At 35.7% G+C, this 23,575-nt stretch overlaps 1 protein-coding gene across 4 annotated transcripts in view; it reads left to right on the top strand.

The window, feature by feature from the left end:
* LOC149423476 (uncharacterized) overlaps positions 1-23,084 on the top strand; it is a 54,093-nt gene extending 31,009 nt beyond the window's left edge. The window contains exons 2-9 of one of the 4 annotated variants that reach the window (XM_089631570.1): positions 1,922-2,129; positions 5,343-5,471; positions 9,306-9,485; positions 11,268-11,503; positions 13,670-15,710; positions 19,104-19,301; positions 21,748-21,872; positions 21,981-23,084. In XM_089631570.1, the coding sequence (XP_089487696.1) occupies positions 2,021-2,129; positions 5,343-5,471; positions 9,306-9,485; positions 11,268-11,503; positions 13,670-15,710; positions 19,104-19,301; positions 21,748-21,872; positions 21,981-22,754 (3,792 nt within the window). In that variant the 5' untranslated portion in view covers positions 1,922-2,020 and the 3' untranslated portion in view covers positions 22,755-23,084. Of the gene's footprint in view, positions 1-1,921; positions 2,130-5,342; positions 5,472-9,305; positions 9,486-11,267; positions 11,504-12,497; positions 12,611-13,669; positions 15,711-19,103; positions 19,302-21,747; positions 21,873-21,980 lie in introns of those variants that run through there. The other 3 variants (XM_089631571.1, XM_089631572.1, XM_089631573.1) reach the window with 3 other exon arrangements.
* The last annotated feature ends 491 nt before the right edge of the window (positions 23,085-23,575 follow it).

Raw genomic sequence — 23,575 nt, 5'->3', positions numbered from 1 at the left:
TAGACATGATAAAAATTATTTTTAACCTAACCTAACCTAACTTACTTAACCCAGTTAATAAAGTTTTTGTTTCATCACTTTCCATGACTTTATATAACTTTTTATAGATGTGATGAATTATCAGATGACTGAATAAATCATCACAATGATAATTCATCACAACTTTAAAAAGTTATATAAAGTCATGGAAAGTGATGAAACAAAAACTTTATTAACTGGGTTAAGTAGGTTAGGTTAGGTTAGGTTAATTTTTTTTCATCTTTTCTAATGACTTTATATCACTTTTTAAAAGTGTGTTGAATTGTCACTGTGTTGAGTTATCATGGAACCGAATTATCATTGTGATGATTTATCCGGTCACCGTGAAATACATAAGCAATAGCGAAGCATTGCGGGTCCATAAAACATAGTTTTTCATAGAGTACATCACAACTTTGGTCTTGTGGTCTTTGAGGTCTTGTTTTTTTGCCTGGCATGCGTTTTTAAGGCATCATTTCAGAAATTAAATGTTTATGTTATTTGATAAAGCTTTTAAAAATAGCATTGTTGATTTATTAGAAAGTTGGTGTCTTGTTGATAAAACAATACGAGGTTAGCGATATAACACGTAATTATTGCGAGAGAATGATGTCATATTGTACTGCAGTCAATATTATGCACGTCTATTAAGATAATCACATTATCTTGTGACTTGTGAGTGTTTTTTTAGACACTCAAATATTATTCCTAAGTATTTCAAGTTAAATATTTAGCTTAAGCGATCATCTATGGAATTGCAAACAATGTGAAACATAATAGTTTAAATTTCAAACCATACAAACACTTGTCGGTGGGTTATTGTTAAATAAACAAATAAAACAGAATTTTTTTCACACTACTGTCAAAATATTAATATTGTAGACGTCAATCAAGAAACGGGACGACGCTATTGCACAGAATGAAGAGACGTTTTATTCCGCCTTTCGATTCGTCGACTCTTTTCGCCCGGCCGCCAAAACTCTGTGCGGTATATGTCCTTCTATTTTCACAAAAAATGACAGTGAATCTATTTCAAATGATGATTATCAATATATAAATTACAAACAATACAAAACAAAATGAACCTTTGTCTGTCCAACTGGGAAGGATTCCCGTTTCAGGACAGCCAAATTGTGTATTTAGTACATAATATTCTTACAATGGAATGGCAATGCTGTCAAAACAAATTTTGAGAACATTGTTGATTGCATTCGAAGTGACAGGATGGTTTCTTTATCCCTGAAAGAATCGCAAAGATATAATTTATTACCAGGGTCAATTTAGATAACATTAGTAATTGCATTCAGAACAGATGAATGGTTTCTTTCGGGATATCACAAGTCTGAGATTCTTTCCAGGGCATTTTGGAGAACATTTACAATTGTATAGTTAGAATTTCCACATTTATAAATCATTATAAGACATGAATCCTATAGTACTATAAAAGGGCTATTTATAAATTTAAAAAATGTACGTAATGCGTAGTATTGCGCAGTAACGTGAGTTCGCTTTTTTATGCAGAAGTTTCGATTTCATACCAAATTATGGATTCCAAAGCTTTGAGTTCTACTAGAATCCATAGCTTTGGAATCCAGAACGGTTCTAGAGCTAAAACCGTTCTATAGCTAGAACCATTCTAGTAATTTTTATGTAACCTTTTTCAAATGTAGAAGATAGAAGTTGAAGATTACAATCTCTCCGGAAAAATAGCACTCCAGTTTTTGCAGAATATTGTGTGAGATGATATTATTTTTGAGACGATATTACATTTAACTAATTGAAGAAATGTTTCAATTCTTAATATTGGTTCAGCGAGTCCTCTCTTTCAGATGCCATTTATTTCCATTTTAATGTAAATTATTTAATTCTCTATAAATTAACAATGATTTTCTTTCCATTCCAGAATCTTCTTCACCCGAGATCGTGAAAGGCTATTACCAAGATCCTCATTGACCAGCATCTGTGCGCCCCTTCAGAGATCACCATAGGTTAAGCAGACAAGATGGTGGGAATAAAGCAGAATCCTTGGACTCCGACGAAGAGGCGCGGTCCTATAGCGGCGGAAAGCAGCAGCCCGGGCCCAGCGGCCGTGGCACTGCCCTCACTCATAGGTAATAATAATTAAGATAAATACTACAAATATTACGGTCGGTACAGGCAAATAATTTTAAAGATGTTACGTTTGAATGTATTGTGCATACCGATAGTATCAAAAGTTACGAAAATGTTTTTTAACTAGTTTGAAACATCCACCCGCAGTCCCCTTTTACCCTGCAGATATTGGGTATACGTTTAACAATTCCGTTTAAATTTAGACTCTCGGTTCAATTCGAAAACATTATTTTTAATTTTAATTTGATTCATTCTTCAGATTTCTAGCAAAAACAACTAAAGCAGACACGTGAAAAATCAGGGGATATTATGATTGTAGATTTTGTGATGTGAAAAGTAGGTATTTATAAAAAAAATATTTGCCTTTCAAAAACAAACATTGTTAATTTTAGAGTCGATCAGAAATTTACATTGCGAATGAATACCGTTAGTAAACATTAAAAATTGCGATATCTGTCATAAAATGAAACAAAAAATACAAATTTCCAATATAGATTTTTAATAAATAATAACATTATCGCTTGTCTGAATGGTTCCCAAAATCAGTTCTTATTTTAAAAATCATAGAAAGCCTATTCATGGAGTTCGTTCAACTGGTGTTACAGACGCACCACCGGAATTAGTATTTTCAATGCGTTTCTGTGCCTTAAATTAATAAGTAGGTATTATAAGTATAATCACTCAATTATTCTATTCTCCATTATATTTATTAGGCAACATTTCCATTCGGATAAAATTAAAACACGCACACATATATGGACCGTTGTTCCACTTTACGCAGTCTCTATAAATAATTGTGTAGTTTCGCTCAGAAATTCCATGGCGTCATTGATTGTTCAGTTTCCATGGTAACTTCCTTTCAGACTCAGAATAATGGGTTTGAATGTTTTATCGCGCATTTCCCTGAATAATTCTGATGTAAAATTCACAGGCAGAATGTATATTATCGACATTAATATTGCATGTGCCAATAGTTTTTTTTACAATTGACTATTTATGAGCGTAAATATTTTTGCCATGATATTTTCAGTTGCAATAAATATGTAGAAATTATTAATAACATTTTCTATTTTCACATATTTTATCACAAAAATAATGCAGAAATCTTTTTACAGATGGCATCATGAGCTAATTATCTAACTAATATATTTATCCCATATGCGAAATAATTATTCAGATAAACTAGTAGTTTTGTGAACAGTAAACCTCGCGTCTATATTAGGATTTTTCTAATTTTCTCTTAGGTAGGTACCTATTTAATAAATCAAAACCAAAATTTACTCCAAAATCATAAGATTTGTAAGTGGGTACTTATATATCTACCTAACTAAAATTATAAATCATGTCTTTATTAAAATAAAATTTAAATTAGAAATTATGTAATTTGTCCAAATAGAGGTCATTTTCTCAACGGCACTTCTTTTTTCAAACTGCATTCGTGAAGGCAGGTACCATAATATTGAAAAATTGTAGATAAGAAAGTCCTAATAAACGTGACAATTTCAAGTTTGAAAAAATCTTTACTCAACTCAGTAATCATCTTGAACTGGAAACGGAACGTACAAATAAATTTACAGAGAGATGAAATTGAAAAGGGTTGATTTAAACGAGTGCTTCTCGTGAAAAGTCGGATAAAAAATACAAAAATATAATGTGTAGTTGGTGCGTCGCTAGTTGCTGCTACAAAAATATTCTGAATACAGTGCAAAAAAATATTCACTTCGTTAGTGAGTGAGGTGAGTGAGAAAATGTCAATAATGTTAGTAGTGAATACAGTGCAAAAAAATATTCACCTTGTTAGTGAGTGAGAAAATGTTATTAGTGAATACAGTGCAAAAAAAATCACTTTTTTAGTGAGTGAGTTGAGTGAGAAATTGTTAGTAATGTTAGTAGTGAATACAGTGCAAAAAATATTCACTTTGTTAGTGAGTGAGTTGAGTGAGAAAATGTTAGTAATGTTAGTAGTGAATACAGCGCAAAAAAAATCACTTTGTTAGTGGGTGAGTTGAGTGAGAAAATGTTAGTAATGCACAATGTCTGTAGATGCCAATGTATAGATCGACACACTTAAATTTACAGTCGATAGTGTAGATTTTGTGAAGAATATTTTCTTTGGTTAGTTCCTCCTTTGACGACCTTAAAGAAAAAAATTAATGTGTCGTTGTCCACAGATAAAATGAAAGAAAAAAATAATGTCTCGTTGTCCACAGATAACCTGGAAGAAAAAAACAATGTGTCGTTATCCACAAAATTTTATTTATGAAGTGAGAACACAGTCATCATCATTCAATACACAGTAACTCAGCGGTATGTACATACATTCAATGGGGAAACAAACACAACAACTTCACACGAGAAATAAAATGGATATATCGTCGTTATTGTAATTATTGTTTCAGTGTGGGAGAGGTGTTGTGTAGGCAAAGCTATTTTAGGACCGGTGTCATGTATTTACTTTCACTAATTATTAATAAATAAAATCTCTGCGAATAATAATTGCGTAGGTAAATTGAATTTAATAAAATGTTTATCATTATCTCATTCCTTCTAGAAATTTAGGTAACCTTCGAGAAGATTCGACGTGTGCGAATAGTGAAAAAATATCACTATTAGAATATAATAATGATAGACCATATTAAAAATGGCCACATGTCATTGCACCACGCTTTCTAAATGTCATACTTGATTCTACAGACGTGTGGTCAATATTTTGTCTTGTAAATATTCCCAATTTTTTTATCTGTTAGGTAGGCTGTCGACGGCCTCCGTGGTCGAGTGGTAAGGCTCTCGACTAGCAAGCTGGAGGTCGCGGGTTCAAATCCTGGCGTGCGCAAATAAATTTTATTTAATTGATTTGTGTTATTTTATTTTAATTAAAAAAAACATATTTAATAACATTTGCGGCACATACCATAGTGTAAGATACTCTCAGTCTCGCCCTGGTGTATGATTACCATTCAGAAATCAAAATTTGCTTGAAATGGATTTGGTCGAGTTTGGTGACCAGATCTGAATAGCTAGGCACTTTACCAACTTCCTCTACCACATCTCCTTCTCCTCCATACTACCTTCAGCATCACAACATGGATGCCATAGTCTCACTGGCTTCAGACGGTTGGGAGCAGTTTGGATTATTGTGCTGTTTTACCTAAAAATGAAACTTTTGTATGGTTTGAAACATGGCTAAATTTTCTATGTTCCCTACTTTCCAGGCAAAACGCCTAACGAATCTCAGAGGGCGCGCGCACCGGCTTTCACGTTCGGCGGAAAGTATTCCAACAGCGACAAGGCGCAAGGACCGGGGCCTGCCTCCTATAACACCGAGGGCATGACCGCTAAAGGTAAGTTAACAAATCTCTGCTTCGGACAACTAAAATATTACTAAAAGCATACCGCTGATAGCTCCGTTGTAACCGTTCATTTCTCACAAAAGACGCACGTACCATCTAACAGAATGAGAGGTTACACCAGAGCTCTCAGAAAGAAGGACATTAAATAATTTATTATCTATGACTAGGACTACTTCGCTAGCTTTGGGTAGTCAAATTGTTAGTTAATTTTTGTCAGTAGGAGATGATATTTTCTTCCTATGGTATAAGGCTTCCAAAACCGGTGGTGTCATCTGATTTGTTGCAGGCCCATAACGAATGAATTGATAGATTTCCTAAAAAACTTGATTTTGAAAATGCAAATGTTTGATCACGAAGTCGGAACACGTGTTCAGAAAAATTCTAACATTTTCGTATTTCGTCATTATATATTATCAAGACAAATGCAGGTGCATAAACACGCGTTCCCATATATTTTGAATTCACTAAAAGTTTATTAGGAAACGGCCAAAAATTTTAAGAGATTCTTAATAGATTAGAAATAGCATTTTTATCCATGAGTAACAAGTTTCCAAAAGATTTAAATATTTTAACAAATTGTATCTGGAAACCGTTGGAAACAATTTTAGATGACAGCACTGACTAAAAGTATATTTTTATAGAACATTTTAACTGAATTCTGTAAAATTTTCAAAACATTATATTTTGAAATTTCTTTCTCTGATATTTTTGCTTTATATTACACAAACATGCACATTAAAATCAATCAATTAAAAAAGGTGTGATGGTATCACGTAGCAAAGCTATAAATTATACTATGTATTTCGGCTTTGGAAATGTAATAATAATTAGCTGTTGAAAACTTCGCAGTTTATTCATTCAAAGTGTTGAAAGGAGAGGAAAAATGGACGGCATAACAGCAAATAATTGACAGTTAATGAATGACCAAGACAAATATGGGATATGGCACGAACGAGTGAAACGAATGATGAAATATATTTAACCAGGCATGTTACAAGTTACAACATTACGTATTCGAAGATTGAATACACTAAAGGAGATCATTAGAAATAGTCAGATGGTAATGATTGATTGCATTTAGCTAACAAAAATGTGGATCTTATTTTTAGAAGCATGTAAGGAAGAGAATGGAAGCATGTTTAAAACCCTCGCAATTATTTGTAAATAATTTTAGAATTGCATTACAATTAAGCCATTGCATGAGAAAAGCATCAATGATTGACTAATTCAGGGTCCTATTATAAGACAGCTAATGCAAAATTATGCTTAAAATTGTGGCAACATAAGTAATAAAATAAATAATTAGCAGAAAATTTGAAGAAGAAGGAAGAACGCTAAAAATGGCGTACGTAGACCACCTTTAAATGTATTCAGATCTTTTTTTATGCATAAGAGCGCCCCTGTCTTGTACAATGTAAAGGCAAGGGAACTATGTTGCCAGTTGGGCAGCGTTGTGAGGCAGGTTAAGTAAGGGGCTATAGGAAGGGATTTATTAATTTGGATGATTCAAAGGAGGCAAAACAGATGCCGGTAGCTCGTTCCACATGCGAGTCGTCTTACACCAAAAAAACTAGTCGAAGAAGTGGCCCGTTCTCATGAAGCGAACATCAACTGTGAACGGGTGTTACGCTCGTGCTTAGAGCATTGTCCATTAAAATACGATGAATTGCCAATCAGACGGACCGTCCTCCTTTGCACAGAATCAAGTAGGTTTATCAAGTATTGTGGGGCTCCAGCCCGGAGGTGGCTCCCAAATTCAATTGTCCGGCGTACTTTTGATTTATATAGGGTTAGCAGCTGGTCATTATTGAAAAATCTGCCAGCCATATACAAGACGCCCAGTCTTTTTGTCACGTTTGCTGATTTTGACTCGTCGTTTATTATAACATTAATTTAATAAAATTATGACATCCAATTTTAACATTAATGTCTAAGTAGCCCATTTGAACGTAGATCAAAACCACTACATATATAATAATAGATATTTCTCATAGTTTTGACTAAATCATGCTTTCAAATTTTTGTTGTATAAAATCAATTTGGTTTCAAAATGTGACCACCTTAAGTATGACATGCTTGATCTAATACCCGTTTCTTCATCTCATTACTACCGAGTTCCAAATATAACTGTTGTTATTATTGTCATATGTGACGTCATTTGCCTTGATTTTCACCTTTCCCGCTTGCCCAAATCTGTCCATGCAAAATGCAAATGACTCAGCCATCGGCATCAGAACAGGAACCCAATATTAAATTCGTTAATCGTTGCATTAAAGGCAGCAGGCAGCATTCATGCTTTTAGCGAGACGCTGGTTCAATCGATGCCGTACGTAACGTGTACCGTAGACGTAGGAGTCAGTGGTAGTTATTAGAACCGAGCCATATGTGGCAACCGGCTGCGACTGTGACTGTTTATTGGGTTATTGTGGTCTGCCCACAGTTGTTGCTCCGAGTCTCAACTCCCCCCTGCTACGTCACCATGGCATATGGTGGATCATGTCCTAATTGGAAGTCGCGTTGCCGACCGACGGATTTATTGATGCAGAACTCAAATAAATCACTTAGGCGAAATCTTCGAGGAAGCCATAAATTAAAACGATAAAGCAAATTACAAACAAGTTACCATTGTGAAAATTTTCGTCAATTCGCCAAGATTTTGGTTGCGAAATTGCTTAAAAATAAGATGAAACTGTATGTTCTTGAGGGTTTTGTAAGAAGCAGTCAACGGTTCTCTAGATTGGTGATCAAATTCTTTAATGGCGTTTTACAAGTATCGTAGAAAGATCGAACATGGAATTCTGCTACACCTTTCTATATATTTTCAAATAATAATGGATACTAGGGGGGTTATATTGAAGTATGTCCGGTGTGTAAACGAAATAAAACAGATGTAGGAATGATGTTCATTGTACATGGTTTACGTAGGTATGATTCTAATGTATGAGATATTTTATTAGACGATTCATTATGACAACCGAATTAGAAAACCGAAAATTTCGCACATTATTACATTTCCACGCCATTGTTATGTAACCCTTTTAAAACTAATGTCAGTATCTTTGCTATGGTATTAAAATATTTGAGCTTTTCAATGCCAACACAAGCTTTCTTTAACCCAAAATATTGAATGAATTAACCAATCGTAACCTACCAGATCTAATAATGTTTAATGATATTAAGTTAGCGAGCTTTAATGGGTCCAGGTCAAATTATCAAATATTTAAAACAATAACAAAATAACTTTAAAAAACCTATAACCATGAACTTTGCCAAACCTAATCTTGGCTGTAATTGATTTGTTCTACAGATCACAATGGTGAGCTCAGAAACTATATAGACATTCCGTTGAGAGCTGCATTAAAACAACCCCTTCTTTCTTATAAATAACGCGTGCAATAGAAAGAAATGCAGTGGATCCATAGTAAGTGGTTCCTGTGCATTATTCGAATCGGTGTCTACGCGTAACGCTGATAGCTACGCTATAGCCTCTCAGTCGTTCTCATAGGCGACGCATGCAACAAAAATAGAATTTACCTCTCACTAGAGAGGTGTCAGCGTTAGGACAACATGAGGTCACCATTGTAACCCGTGGAATCATCAAATGCAATCCCGACCCATAAAGCGTTATTAGATCGGTGAGGAAACGATTCAAACAGATCAAAGTGGATCAACGATTGGTTTCTACATTTCACAACACTGCGAAGTGCAAGCTGGATGTTACCCCTGGTCTCCGGAATGTAACACATAGTCTGGAATGTTTCTCCTAGCCTCCGGAATGTTACCCCTAGGTTTTAGTGGGATTTTACTTATAGTTTTGGCGGGCAGGTAAGGCGAACGGCACGAGCGCATCGCTCCACGCTCGCCCCCGATCGCCCAAGACCACGCGCACACCCGCCCCCGGGGACTACGAGGCCCACGCGGCCTCCAAGGTGGTGAAGGAAGCAGCCCCTAAATATACCTTCGGCATCAAGCCTCCAGCAAGGGCGGTGACGTCGCAATCACCCGGTAGGAAGCTACATAACAACTATTTAAGTAAAGGAAAACACAAAAACACCGGCTCCAATCAGGACATTTTCGGCAGAACTGTACCAAGAGTCAAAAGGCGCCTAAAACGTCACACATTTTGTAATTATCAAATAAAAACTACAATACTTATTATTTTAGATATTTTCTTAATTGTAGTTTTTAGCAGTATTAAAGTTTTGCAATCTGTGTTGTCGGTAATGCAATTTATTTATTAACACGAACAGGTACTTCAAATTACTTCGTAGTTCTGCTCTATTGGCTTAGCATAATAATACTCGAGATACAGATGTATTTGACTTAGCCAAAAGGTTGCGGATTTGATTCCCGCACGGTATTATTTCTCGAACCCACATGATTTAAAACCTATCAAACAAGTTTCCTATTTTGATATAATATGATATTATTCATGATTGAATGGTTCATTGAACAGACCACAAATATTTTTTAAATGATCGTTTTAAGCGTATTAGAAAATTTTGCCTTCGTTTTTATCTCAAATTTCATGCTAGCCTGGAGCGCTATATTTATAATTGTAGGAAATCGATTAAGTACGAATACGGTTCTTATAAACATGATTCCAGGTGAAAAAGTATATTAACGTAGATTTATCTATACAAGATCCTAGTCATTATGTATGTACACTATGCCCACATAAACTTGGGCGTTATTCTTTATAAATGTGGCGATCATTTGAGTGCATGTGGATGGTAAATAGACGGAAATAAGTCTAAGGTCATAAACACTTCCCACGAATTGAAAAAAAACTGTATCGCAAATTGTCGTCAATCCCACACACGGTTTGATGGTCAGAATCCACGCCCGACCAAGACCTTGTATATTTGTCCCCATACAAACATTTATTCAGTTCAATTCATCGAAGGTCGATCTTGTAAGGTCTTGCATTATTTAATTGGTGATGGAAAACTACTTAATTTCAGATATCTGGCATGTTCAAAAAATAATAATAGTTCTGGTAAATAATATAAAATGACACAAAAATGCATTATATAACAATAACAACACGCCAATGCACTCACATTATGATATTTTTCGCCTGCATGTTTAGATAAAATTTGAAATATTACAGGTGAAATACTACAAGTCATTTACAACATAGATTACACTAAACTTTCAATTAACTGTATAAATAAAATGTTACTTGCACATGGATTACTATTGGAATTGCATTTTAATTTTTTAAGCATAATAATATATTGTACAATGTACATAGAAGAGTGTCAATTTCAAGGAAATATTATACTTACTTCAATATCTCTGAAAAAATATGTTAAATTATTATTTACACGCGTTTACTCCGCCTTTTTAACATGAGCATTTTATCTAAAAAAGGTGTATCACAATTTACTGTAATGTATTTAAAAGAAAACAAACTTAATGTAATTTAATATTAAATAAAGTGAGAAAAAACAAAAATATCACATTCTCATTGCATTCTATAAAGAAAGTTCTTATTACATAATGTTGATTAGAATAAAGAATGTACATTGAATCATAATGATTTTATAACTTAATTTTTTGTTATGTGATTAAAATTTTGATTACAATGTTGATTACAGTATTGATTACAATATTGATTACAATATTGATTACAATGTTGATTAATTGTTGATTACAACAATTACAATGTAGATTACAATTTTGAATACAACAATTACGGTGTTGATTACAATGTAGATTACAATGTTGATTACAACATCAATTACAAACTAACTTACATAACCCTGCTTCAACGAATTCCAGCCCCGAACGTGTACCACGTGGGCAGCTGCAACGGCGGCGGTTCGCCCGCCTACAGCATGAGCGGGCGCGCGCGCGAGGCGGTCCCGCCCGGCGCGCTGCTGCCCGGCCCCGGCACGTACGAGGGCACCTGCCTTGAGGCCGTCAACCGCCGCCCTCCCTCTTACACCATGGCGTCCCGCCCTAAACGCACGGACGACACTCAAACGCCCGGGCCCGGAAATTATTCGCCCGAGAAGGTAACGAATATTTTTTTTAATGTTTCGGGTGGCACTTTCTACTGTTCAATTCTATTTTTCATGCATCGAGCATTTTTTTAATTTTTGTCACTTTCTATAATAGTAATGCATTATATTAATACTCATTATTATAATCTTGATCACAAAAATGCCTACAAGTTAAATTTAATCTGCATTTTATACCTTCTGTAGTAATATCTAATATCATAAATATTCTAAAATTTTGTTTACCAAATAATCAACAAGCTTTTCAAAAACACTTATTTTTCCAAATAAAACCAGCATCTTTATGCATATAATGAATGCAATATACCTTTTCTGTCGGAGATGAGCTTTCTGCATGTCTAAGCATGTGATTTATCACAGAAAGGATGCTTTATAAAAAACATAATTTATATTAACTACTTATATTAATTAACAGCTATATAATCAATGGTTTGAACTTCAACTGAACCATTCTCGAAAGTTCCTTTGCTAGGATACTGTCCAGGGGCACCGCGGCCGCACGCGTAATGTGTGCGTGGCACAGAGGCGGCCGATCTTGGGGGCGTAATTTAATAAGAAGCGGAATTTTTCAATTTTCGCAAATACGCGCACAAGTGGCAGAATCTATCGCGGCGCCCCTGATAATATAACGCCCATGATTCTTTCAATTCTTCTTCTTTATGTGCCGTATCAGGCCCCCCGACATTGGCGATCACTCTAGAAAATGTCTCTTTGTCTTGCGCTGCCCGGAATAGCTCCTCCACACTTCTAATGCCGGTCCACTCTCGTATATTTCGCAGCCAAGACATTTATCTCCTACCAGGCCCTCTGCGACCCTTTATCTTGCCTTTCAATATTAACTGGAGCAAGTGATTCTTTCAATAATAAATGTTAAAAGTGATTGTTTCTTGAATGAACACTTGTAGAATTTTGTATGAATTTGTGTTAGAATGTATTGCATGAACTAACAGGGCTGTTGACACTACTTGCTTCAGGTTTATGTGAACACGAGGTCTTCTCCCGCCCATACGTTTGGTATTAAACACTCTTGCTACCTCGGCACTCAGATATCAGATCTGACGACCGAAGCAGAACTTTATTAGCTTTTGCTAAACATAACAGGTTAGTGAACTGGGCATAGCTCTTTATTCTAATAGGTTGTTGAGAGTTTTATTTAATTCGTGAAATTTGTCATTCTTGGCGTACTAGATTAGCTGGTATGTCAGTTTCTATTAATTCCTGTGTTGCAAAATCATGGAGAATTTTCTAGTAGCACCAAATGATACTAAAATATCTACCTAAAATATTTATTTCAATAATAACACTATTAAAGATACCCTTGTTTGATTTTTCGGGAAAATCTTTGATGTTTTGTAAACTTTATAGAAATCCATCAAATACTCGAATTTTAAATATCCAATAGTATTTTGGATACCTATTATGTTTATATTTACTATGCAGGTGTTAAGAGTTGCACTTAACACTTTGGTCTCCGGTGACAACAATAAAACAACATCTTCCACAGGTCGTCACTGTCCAATACCTACTGATTTTCTGTGTTTTTAGTTAAAAACCTCGAAATTTCATTTACATTTTTTATTCTCTAATAATGTCAGGAATCACTGGTCAAAGTAAGTCAAGTACGTCCCTTAACACCTGTATATATATTTTTTCTTTTTGTCTGTGCTTTTTCGCTATCTAACATCAATCATTTCATTTTCAGTGCAAACCTACAACATTTCTTCGCTTCGTCATTACTAACCCAAACTCTTCTCTGACATCTAACTTCTGCCGCCTACAATGGGTTTCAGGAATAAACTTAAGCATACTCTATTAACTTCTTAATTAGTATATTTAATATGTAATGCCATTAATATTGTTAAAATATTGTGATTGTGCATCATGTACTAATATGGCCATTTCAATATTAGTAAAGGTGTTTGTGATATTATGATTATGTACACAACTATTTACATTTCTTTGATAAAAATGTATAAAAATAATATTATTAATTATTACTAACTGTTGCCATCATTGATTATTATATAACCTTAGTTATTGTATAATGTTTTCTTTGTTGTTAAAAGGAATGCATTTTGTACTTAGATATTTATTTGTGAATAATGCGTATTAAATAAATTTAACACCTTCTTACATTATTTTGTTTTTCTGTTTAAATAGGCTGATAAAGTAATGCTCGACCATGCACCAAAGTATTCGATGGCCTGCAAGCTGGCTACTGAAAGACCAGTAGAAACACCCGCTCCTAATGCATATTCCATGGATAATTCCGATAAAGCCCAACACGATAGATCTCCAGCTTACTCCTTCAGAGTTAAAGGTAACTTGCAGAAACCAAACGAAAACCCAGGTCCTAATGTTTACAGTTTAGAGAAAGCCACAAAGGTTTTGGAAGCAGCACCGATGTACTCTTTCGGTACTAAAGCTGCTTGTGAAAAGCCGTTTGATACTCCAGCCCCAAACGCATACAACCATGAAAAGGCCGATAAAGCCATCCTTGAAAGTTCTCCAGCATATTCCTTCAGAATCCGAGGGCAAGATCATAAGCCCGACAACACACCGGGACCAAATGTGTACGCTCCAGAAAAGTCCGACAAAGCTCTGGACACAGCTCCAATGTACTCTTTCGGTTCAAGAACCGCTGGTGAAAAGCCTTTCATTACCCCGGGACCTAGTGTCTATGCCCCAGAAAAGGCTGACGTTCTGGACAGTGCTCCAATGTATTCTTTCGGATCAAGAACTCCAGGGGAAAAGGCATTTAATACACCAGGACCCAATGAGTATAATCCAGAGAAGTCTGATAAAATTTTAGATCAGGCGCCAATGTATTCATTCGGATCAAGAACCCCTGGTGAGAAGCCATTTATTACCCCTGGTCCCAATGCGTACAATCACGATAAGGCTGACAAGGCAATTCTAGATAGCGCTCCGTCCTATTCATTCAGAATTAGAGGGCAAGATCACAAACCTGACAACACACCTGGGCCCAATGTATATTCACGAGATGTTCCTGACTCAGCTCCGAGGTATTCGTTCGGATTGAAGGGAGCAGACGGCAAACCATTAGACACGCCCGGGCCAAATGCCTATAACCCAGAGAAGGCTGATAGAGTTATGAGTGAAGGTTCACCAGCTTATACAATGAGGCCTAAAGGTCATGATGATAAACCCAATAATAATCCTGGGCCGAATGCTTACGATCCATTGGCGCTCGATAATACCCCTAAATATTCTTTCGGATTGAAAGGACCAGATGGCAAACCATTAGACACACCCGGGCCGAATGCTTACAACCCCGAAAAGGCTGACAGAGTAATGAGTGAAGGTTCTCCAGCTTACACAATGAGGCCTAAAGGTCACGACGATAAACCAAACTCAAATCCTGGTCCAAATGCTTACGATCCATTAGCATTAGACAATACCCCTAAATATTCCTTCGGTTTAAAGGGACCTGATGTAAAGCCATTAGATACGCCTGGACCAAATGCATATAACCCAGAGAAGGCCGATAGAGTAATGAGTGAATGTTCACCAGCCTACACAATGAGGCCTAAAGGTCACGACGATAAACCAAACTCAAATCCTGGTCCAAATGCTTATGATCCGTTAGCTTTAGACAACACTCCCAAATATTCATTTGGAATGAAGGGACCTGACGGTAAACCATTAGACACACCTGGACCAAACGCATATAACCCAGAAAAGGCCGACAGAGTAATGAGTGAAGGTTCCCCAGCTTACACAATGAGGCCTAAAGGTCACGACGATAAACCAAACTCAAATCCTGGTCCGAATGCTTATGATCCACTAGCATTAGACAATACCCCTAAGTATTCCTTTGGATTAAAGGGACCCGATGGAAAACCATTAGATACGCCTGGACCAAACGCGTATAACCCAGAAAAGGCCGATAGAGTAATGAGTGAATGTTCCCCAGCCTACACTATGAGGCCCAAAGGCCATGACGAAAAACCGAATTCCAACCCTGGCCCGGATGCTTATAAGCCTGAAAACGCTGACAAGCTCTTCGACAGTTCCCCTGCCTACAGCTTCAGGACTAAGGCTCATCCAGATAAACCGACCGACAACCCTGCCCCCAACGCGTACAGCCCAGAGAAAGGAGACATCGTCACAATGGATGGAGCTCCTAAGTACACATTTGGAATCAAGAGCTTCCCAGAAAAAGCATTCAACACCCCAGGTTTGTAACAAAAATGCATATTAATAACTTTCTCAGGTGGGTGGGATTATATATAAAAATTTAAATCAACTTGTGTTCTCTGAAAAAAATGGTAAGTAAACCAAATACATATTACCTAAACCGCAGAGAGATTTTATTAGCTTCGTACTAACAGAACCCAAACGAGAATAAATTGGTTTTAACAAAAAATAAATAATGGGGGAACTAGCGAAGAGAAATAGGTATTAGTTTGGGAAAACTTCGCTAGATGGCTAGATGAATATATTCCGAGATAAATTAAAAACATTGAATATTGTGACCACATCCTCTAGTCCTAGTCCGACAAGGAATGCTAGCGATTTTGACAGAATATGTTTTGGGGTAAAAGGATCACCTCTGAACCAGATATCTTGTGTTCATTCAAAAATATCAACATAGGTACTATCAGAAAAATTCAGGAGTATGGATATTGAAATTGTCGGACATATGTACGTGTGGTGTGTTACGTTCAAATCCACCCAGGCAAGGAAAGTGATAGAATCATGAATACGCCTGTGGATAATAAACTTGATTACTTAAACCAGCTTTAGTTTTTTTCCTGTACGGTCCAATGGCTGATAACTTTCTTTATCATCTGCATAAACGAAAACTTTTGAGTTTATCTAGACTTTGTTATTTTTGTGAAAACCAAATGTTGTTTATCATAACATAACACGAATTCTGCTGCATTCTCAAATTAAACGATATCAAAAGCAGATATAAATATAAATGTTTCGCCTGCTTCGTATCACTCGGAAAGATAAACTGTTTCCTGTTGATAAGTCAAATCAACCACAATATTGTGAGACCGCCGCACTAACTGCGCCGTTTTAAAATCAGTAACCTCGTTCAGTTAGTGGTAAATATTTTAATAATAATATAAGGACACGCAGTAAGATATGAGTATTTTTGAATCGAGATACGTTTTATTTGATAGCACAAAAGTGCCGAATTCCCGAAGCCTGTGGAACTATGGTAACCCCACATGATATGGATCGTGACTTCCACTTTAATGTCCACTGACTTACCGGATGCAAGTGATACTTGGTCACTCAGCTTCTTACTAGCATAATATTTGGCGTTGCTTTTCCTCAAATTTGTCTGGGGTAAGCATTTAGTCATCTTTCCTCTCAAGTTACAAATATGATTTTTGTTGGTATATCTACTCATATAGTGGAACTTCAAAGTCATTCCAACAGCAAACCCTCTGTTCTTGAAACGTTTGGTAACATAGCAGGGGTGTCAGGGTTCATGGTGTGAAGTTTTCCGTTGCATGGCAAGCCGGATCGGGAGAGACTGGTTGAGAGAAACCTTTGACAACCACAGCAGGACTCTCTCGGAACATCGTCGTGCACCGCAGTGGGAGAGATTCCAACCCCCAGATTCCTACCCACCCTTATACCCTTTTCCTTCCCAGATCTTTCTCCCTTACCTTTCCTAAAAATACCCTTACCACAGTATCCCCAAATATGACATAGGCCCCGAGGAGAATTATTTTCCTCAGGGCCTCCTGTGACGAGCTAATTAAAAAAGAAATTCAAAATAATTTCAAAACAATTTCCCCAGATTAACCTCTGACCTCTTCTATTGAGGGTTAACGATTATTAGGTCAATTTTTTTTCACCATACTGAAGAACCTCTACAATGGTCACTCTCCCATCTCTCTAGGGTTTTTTTAGGGTTCACCTACCTCGTGTATTATTTAAATCTTTTGCGAAATTGCTTGGTTTGGTTTTAATAACGCTATGTTATATCTCACATGTATAGTAGTAATAGGTAGATACCTACATACATAAATGCTAGCCCATCTAAAATAATATTTAATCTCTATCGCCAGTACAATGTAATCAATACTAACATTAAAAGTACCTAACGTAAATGAAAAACGGGTGGGTTCAGTGTCGGGTAATAGTTCAATCAATTTAACCAATTGTAACCAATAATACCCCTACAACTTAAATTGTAATTGTCAATTAACTGCGAATAGAGAAAGTGAATGTTTCGGAACAACGTCCAATAAAGAAACCGTTATAATAAGCCAATAGTTATATCTATTCAACGAGATATATCCAATAATAATAACACCTTAACGTTGACATTGCCAACTAACGCTAAACGCTAAATAACGAATGATGATGGTAGCGCAACGAATAATTAAAACATATTTTAAAAAGCAAATAATTAGGAACCGTTTTTTTTTATTTTTATGTGACGCCTCACAAGAGTGTCCCTGCCTGTGCGGTGTACAGACAGGGGAACTATGTCACCACCCGGTTGGGCGGCGTTGTGAGGCGGAATAAGGTAGGGGCTGTAGGAAGGGATTTGTTAATGCGGGCCTTGAAGAGGCTCGGATTATAGGAGGGAGGAAAAACAAATGCCGGTAGCTCTTTCCACATACGAGCCGACTTACACAAAAACGAGTCGTAAAAACGGCCCGTTCTCATGAAGCCAACGTCAACCGTGAACGGGTGTTCAGTTCGTGTCCGTCGAGTTTCGCCCACGTGCACCGGTGCATCAGGAATCAATGCTGCTAGCTCCTTGGAGCAGGCTCCATTGAAATACCTGTAGAACAGACACAGCATGCCTACATTGCGTCTATGCATTAGAGAAGGCAATCGGTCTGTTAACAACGGATTGTCAATCAGACGGATCGCTCTCCTTTGCACAGATTCAAGCAGGTTTATCAAGTATTTTGGGGCACCAGCCCAAAGGCACCGGCTCAATAATATCGGCGGAGAGTTCAAGTTTTTAACATGTTGGTGTTATTTTTAGGTGTTCGTTCATATTTATCCCTAACATGAACGTCAAATAACTTCGAATGGAGATGGTAACGAAAACGAGTAACGAATAACGTACATTAACAAATTTGTTTAACAATAAGTAAACGAATAACGTAGCCATAACAATATGGGTGAATATTTCAATTTACTTAACTATTTTAAACAAATTGTAATAACCCATAACCTACATGTTTATCCCAAACGTTAATAACTGCAATTTAATGGTTATTGATAACGCACAAAGAAAAACGAATACTGATAAAAATAACAATATTTAGAAGCAATAATTCAGCCGCAACAATATCGGACAATAGTTCAATGTATTGACGAAGTATACAGTTATTTACGTATATGTTTATTAATATGACACACTCTAACTGCCAAAGGAAATGGTAACGATAACGAATAACGAAATAACAATAATAATTATGAATATCGTTGTATTGATTAACGCAACCGTAACAAAATGGGCGAATAGCTTAATATATTATTTGCTTAGCAAAAATTAAATAACTACCAGTGGGGATGGTAAAAAAACTTTAACGACAAAGAAACGAAATTTTGGCAAATAATTCGTAAATTGAACGAATTTCAGCGCCAAACGTATACACAATGCCTTCCGTCCTGAATACGCCCCTGTACACCATATCCGGGAGGCACAAGCTTCCTATCGACGACCGGATCTCAATGCCAGGACCCGGAAATTACTCGCCTGAGAAGTTCGTGCTCACGTGCTCCCCCAAGCACTCCTTCGGGATCAAGATTCAAACGGAAAAGTTCTCTGATACCCCCGGTAAGAATACCACGAAAGTAATATTCGTACAAATAATAGTTATGGTACATACCCTTAAACGCATCTTCTGATAGAACTACAACCTAGAATTATAATATCATCTACGAATAAATAAATGACATTAAATCTCAAGGTAAAAACAAATAAATATAATTAATATATACTATATCCAACAAGCAACTACAAATACAACATTCCATTCCGAAAAAGCTTCCTAAACTATGGTACTAAACACTACAGCAGAATCCCATTGTCATTCAAAACACTCTCAACAATATTATAACCTTTAAATCTCAAATAAAAAGCTCGACACAAATCTAGGAAGATCAGAAATAGATAATATACAGACAACAAATACAGACTGAAAACGAATCCACTAAGCTGAACAAAAAAAAACACCATGTGATATTATATTATAATAAAACAAATAAAAAACTTTATTCCACTTAATTTTATTTTGACCGTAACCGGTTTCAGCTCGTCAAAGCCATCTTCAGACTGGTACACAAAATTCTTAGTCTACGGTTTATATACACACCCCTCTCCCCCCTCCCTCATGTGTTGTGTATATAAACCGTAGACTAAGAATTTTGTGTACCAGTCTGAAGATGGCTTTGACGAGCTGAAACCGGTTACGGTCAAAATAAAATTAAGTGGAATAAAGTTTTTTATTTGTTATATTATAATATATTATAATGGAATTCCACCACGAATTATCGGTCTCAAAAATAGAAATATTAAAACCATGTGATATATTTATATTTATTTTTAAAAAAATACTACGTAATATATTTATAATTACTTAATATTATCTATAATACTAAATTTTAATAATACGTGAATGAAATCCTCAGCACGGGAGATCCAAGTGAGGATATTATTATATCTATTTGTTACAAAAAAGAAGACAATGAAGCACCCATTATTATTCGTTTGGATTCAAAATGACACCAAACTGCATATTCATTAAGGTTCAGGAAATATTTTTTAAATTATTTTTCTGACACCTTTTTCTGTGATTTGCCAAATGTCATTCATTTAACAATTTTCGGAACTTTTTTTAAGTGTTCAAATCTTTCCATTAAAATAAACACTGCAGATGAATCATACATTTTAAATGTACGATACTGTTCATTTTTTTTTTCCTGAAAAACATAATTTTTATGATAAAAGAAATATTAGAGTGATTCAGATTTTTACTATTTTTCCTGTCAACTGAACACACACATGAATAACAAAATATACAACTTTTCCTTTTAAAAATTCATGCATTTAATATCCGTAGGAGTGCCTAGTATAAATATTATTTAAAAAAAGGTCGCAGTACATACAATGGAAAAAGACTAACAACAATCTATAGCAGAAAATCTTTTTAAAAATAACCGCATTCGGTCTCAGAAACAAATGAGATGGGTCATTATCTATTGTATTTGCCAACATCGTTTACCCATACTGCAATACATACCAAATGCATAAGTTTCATTGACTCCGCCACTTTGGTAGTCCGTGCAGTTTGATATTAACTCAGCGACGGTAGGCTCACTTCTATAAAATATACTTATAATAATTGGATAATTTGCAGAGCGCCATTTTTGCAAAAAAAATATCTCCGTTTATTTCTATTATCTATATTTCAAACGGGCTCTAGCGCCATAAAATTTCTGGGTTAATACAACTTTTAATTCGCTAAGTCATTTCTATTTTGAGCCATTGAGTTTTGAAATATTGTACATGTTTAGAAATTCATACATTTGATGAAAACTTGATCGGAGGAAATTTACAAAAAATAAATTGTTACGATTAATCTTTCCCAATTTGGGTTACTTGATATTTTAAAAAATATGTATTTTTCTGTAGAATTATGTCAATACGAATTCACCTCAATTAACCTACCTGTATAGATTTTTTTAAAATATATCTACTTCTCTACTACCGAACCGTGTGTACCTACTTAGACAAATTAAATTATTTCGCAGTTCATATAGAACGTATAATCGGTAATAACAAACGCCCTTCATGTTGGAAACTTTGTGGGAAAACTATTTATAAAATAGAAATAACTATTATCAGAATGTGATATAAACCAATTTTAGTATTGTTTCCTACATTCTAGCTAACACACTGCTATGATAACATTTACATTTGCGATAATCGTGTGAAGAAAAATTGTAAAGCTCAAATTATGTTGTTTTGTTTCGTCAACACCTCGCTAGGAGAACACATTACGAGGTGTCCAAGTGTATTACAAGTGCCTTTAAAATATTTATTGGGTGCATTCATGTGTTTAGATTGCATTTTTATAAACATATTTTTTGGTAGGTATACATTAATGTTGGACTAAAATGTTCCGATTTCGTCAACTGGGAGGTCTTGCGGGATTTGATTTCCTTAGATCGAGATAACCTTTTGTTTTGCTCTGTTAATTAATTTTAATCTTTTTTCCTAGCGCCAAATGTGTACCGCATTCCATCAGTACTGGACACCCCCATGTACACCATCTCAGGGAGAACGAAGTTACCAGAAGACGATAGAGTGAAGGTGCCGGGAGCGGGCACTTATTCCCCTGAAAAGGTTATTAATCCATAACATTGTATATATAGTATATATAGTTAAAATTCAACTAAAAAAGTTTCCGTAATCCATGAATTCAACAAATTTTAATATTTTTTATCCTTATAGGTCGTTTTGGACAACAAACCAGCCCACAGCTTTGGAATCCGTCATTCCCCTTACGTCAGTCAACTCAGGCCAGACCAAACCACTTTCGAAACCCAAGACCTTCGCCAAGCAACAATACAGTCACAAGCACACGTGCAACAGATCCGCACCACAACCACATACTTAGAACCCAGAGAAACGAATACAACCTACACTGTCCAATCCGTCAGGGAACCAGTGGAAAATAAAAGTCTTCCATCTTCTGTGGAAATCACAGAAGTGAGGAATGTTACTCGTCCCGTTACGCCAACTCAAGTTATGAATGGAAATGTCTTCGATAGGAACACAAGGGTGGAGAACAACGCTACACAAAACAATCAAGTTACAACTTTCAACAGACAAGTGAAGCCAAGCAGCGAAACCACAGTCACTCGCACAGTTGAAAACTACAACTCAACCAAACCAAGCAATGATGTCAGGACAACAACAACATACGAAGTGCTGCCAGCCTTGAATGGGTCTACCACAAGGACAACAAAAACATACAGCACAGAAGTACAACCAGTACAAAACAACGTCACAAGAACCGTCAAGACTTACTCAGTGTCACCAAACCAGACACAGACAATCACCACTCAGAGAATTGTGCAACCCACTCAAGTCTCCCGGTCTTCCACTACTTCCCAATCCACTCAACAAAGTATCAAAGGTCAACAGACTCAAGTCAGATCGCAAACTCAATCCAAAACACAAACCCAGAACGGAACTGTTGTGCAGAAAAGTATTTGCGCGTAATTAGCGTTGCGCTTTCACTTTAAAACACTTATATTGATGCTAACGACAATAATTATTAACTTACATAATGTATAAATTAAAAATGTAATAAGCTTTATATCATTACTACCTATACTCGTTTATCGCCAATTGAAAGCTTCGATATCGGAAATTACCATGACTGAAGTAAATATTCCTATATCTATTTATGTTAACAATGGATAAGTTTTCCTTGCTTCTCATTACATTTAATATTTTTGAGAGCTTCATTTTCATATTATTATATTTTTTTTATATTTAAATATTTCCTAATAACAATACATCCCCTAACTGCCAAAAAAAGAAGAAAAACCAAGAAAAAAATCGAATAAAATATAACATGACAACATTACTCGTAGGTAACCTGAGTAAATCCACGCACAATTATCTTAAGTTCACAAACCATTTAGAATAAGTGCATCAGTGTATCGAGAAAATTATCAGAACTTTGTTACCTAATTTTTAGGTAAGATTTTATTCAAAATATGGCGATTATTTTGTTACTAATAAAAGCTTTTGAAAAAAAAACACATTTTTAAAATTATTTTTCCGTTATTTCATTGTTCAAAATTCGTGATAGATCTGGTGAACATCACCAGATGCTGCTTACCGTACATCCCCAGATATGTTGTAGAACTTGCTAGATTTTTAATTTTATAGATATTAAAAAAAAAAAAATTGGTAACTATCTCAACTACTATACTGGGCTCATGGAGGTATCATTTTTGTAAGTATTTCATAAAAAAAATATATAGTAGATATATTTGCACTGCATTCCAGAGTAGACGATTCCCTTAGTGTCG

Source organism: Hesperophylax consimilis, chromosome 5, assembly GCF_061612785.1.
Source record: "Hesperophylax consimilis isolate HC1 chromosome 5, BYU_Hcon_1.0, whole genome shotgun sequence".
Lineage (NCBI taxonomy): Eukaryota > Metazoa > Arthropoda > Insecta > Trichoptera > Limnephilidae > Hesperophylax > Hesperophylax consimilis.
The sequence above is the reverse complement of the archived record's forward strand: the minus strand, read 5'-3'. Positions and strand labels throughout refer to the sequence as shown.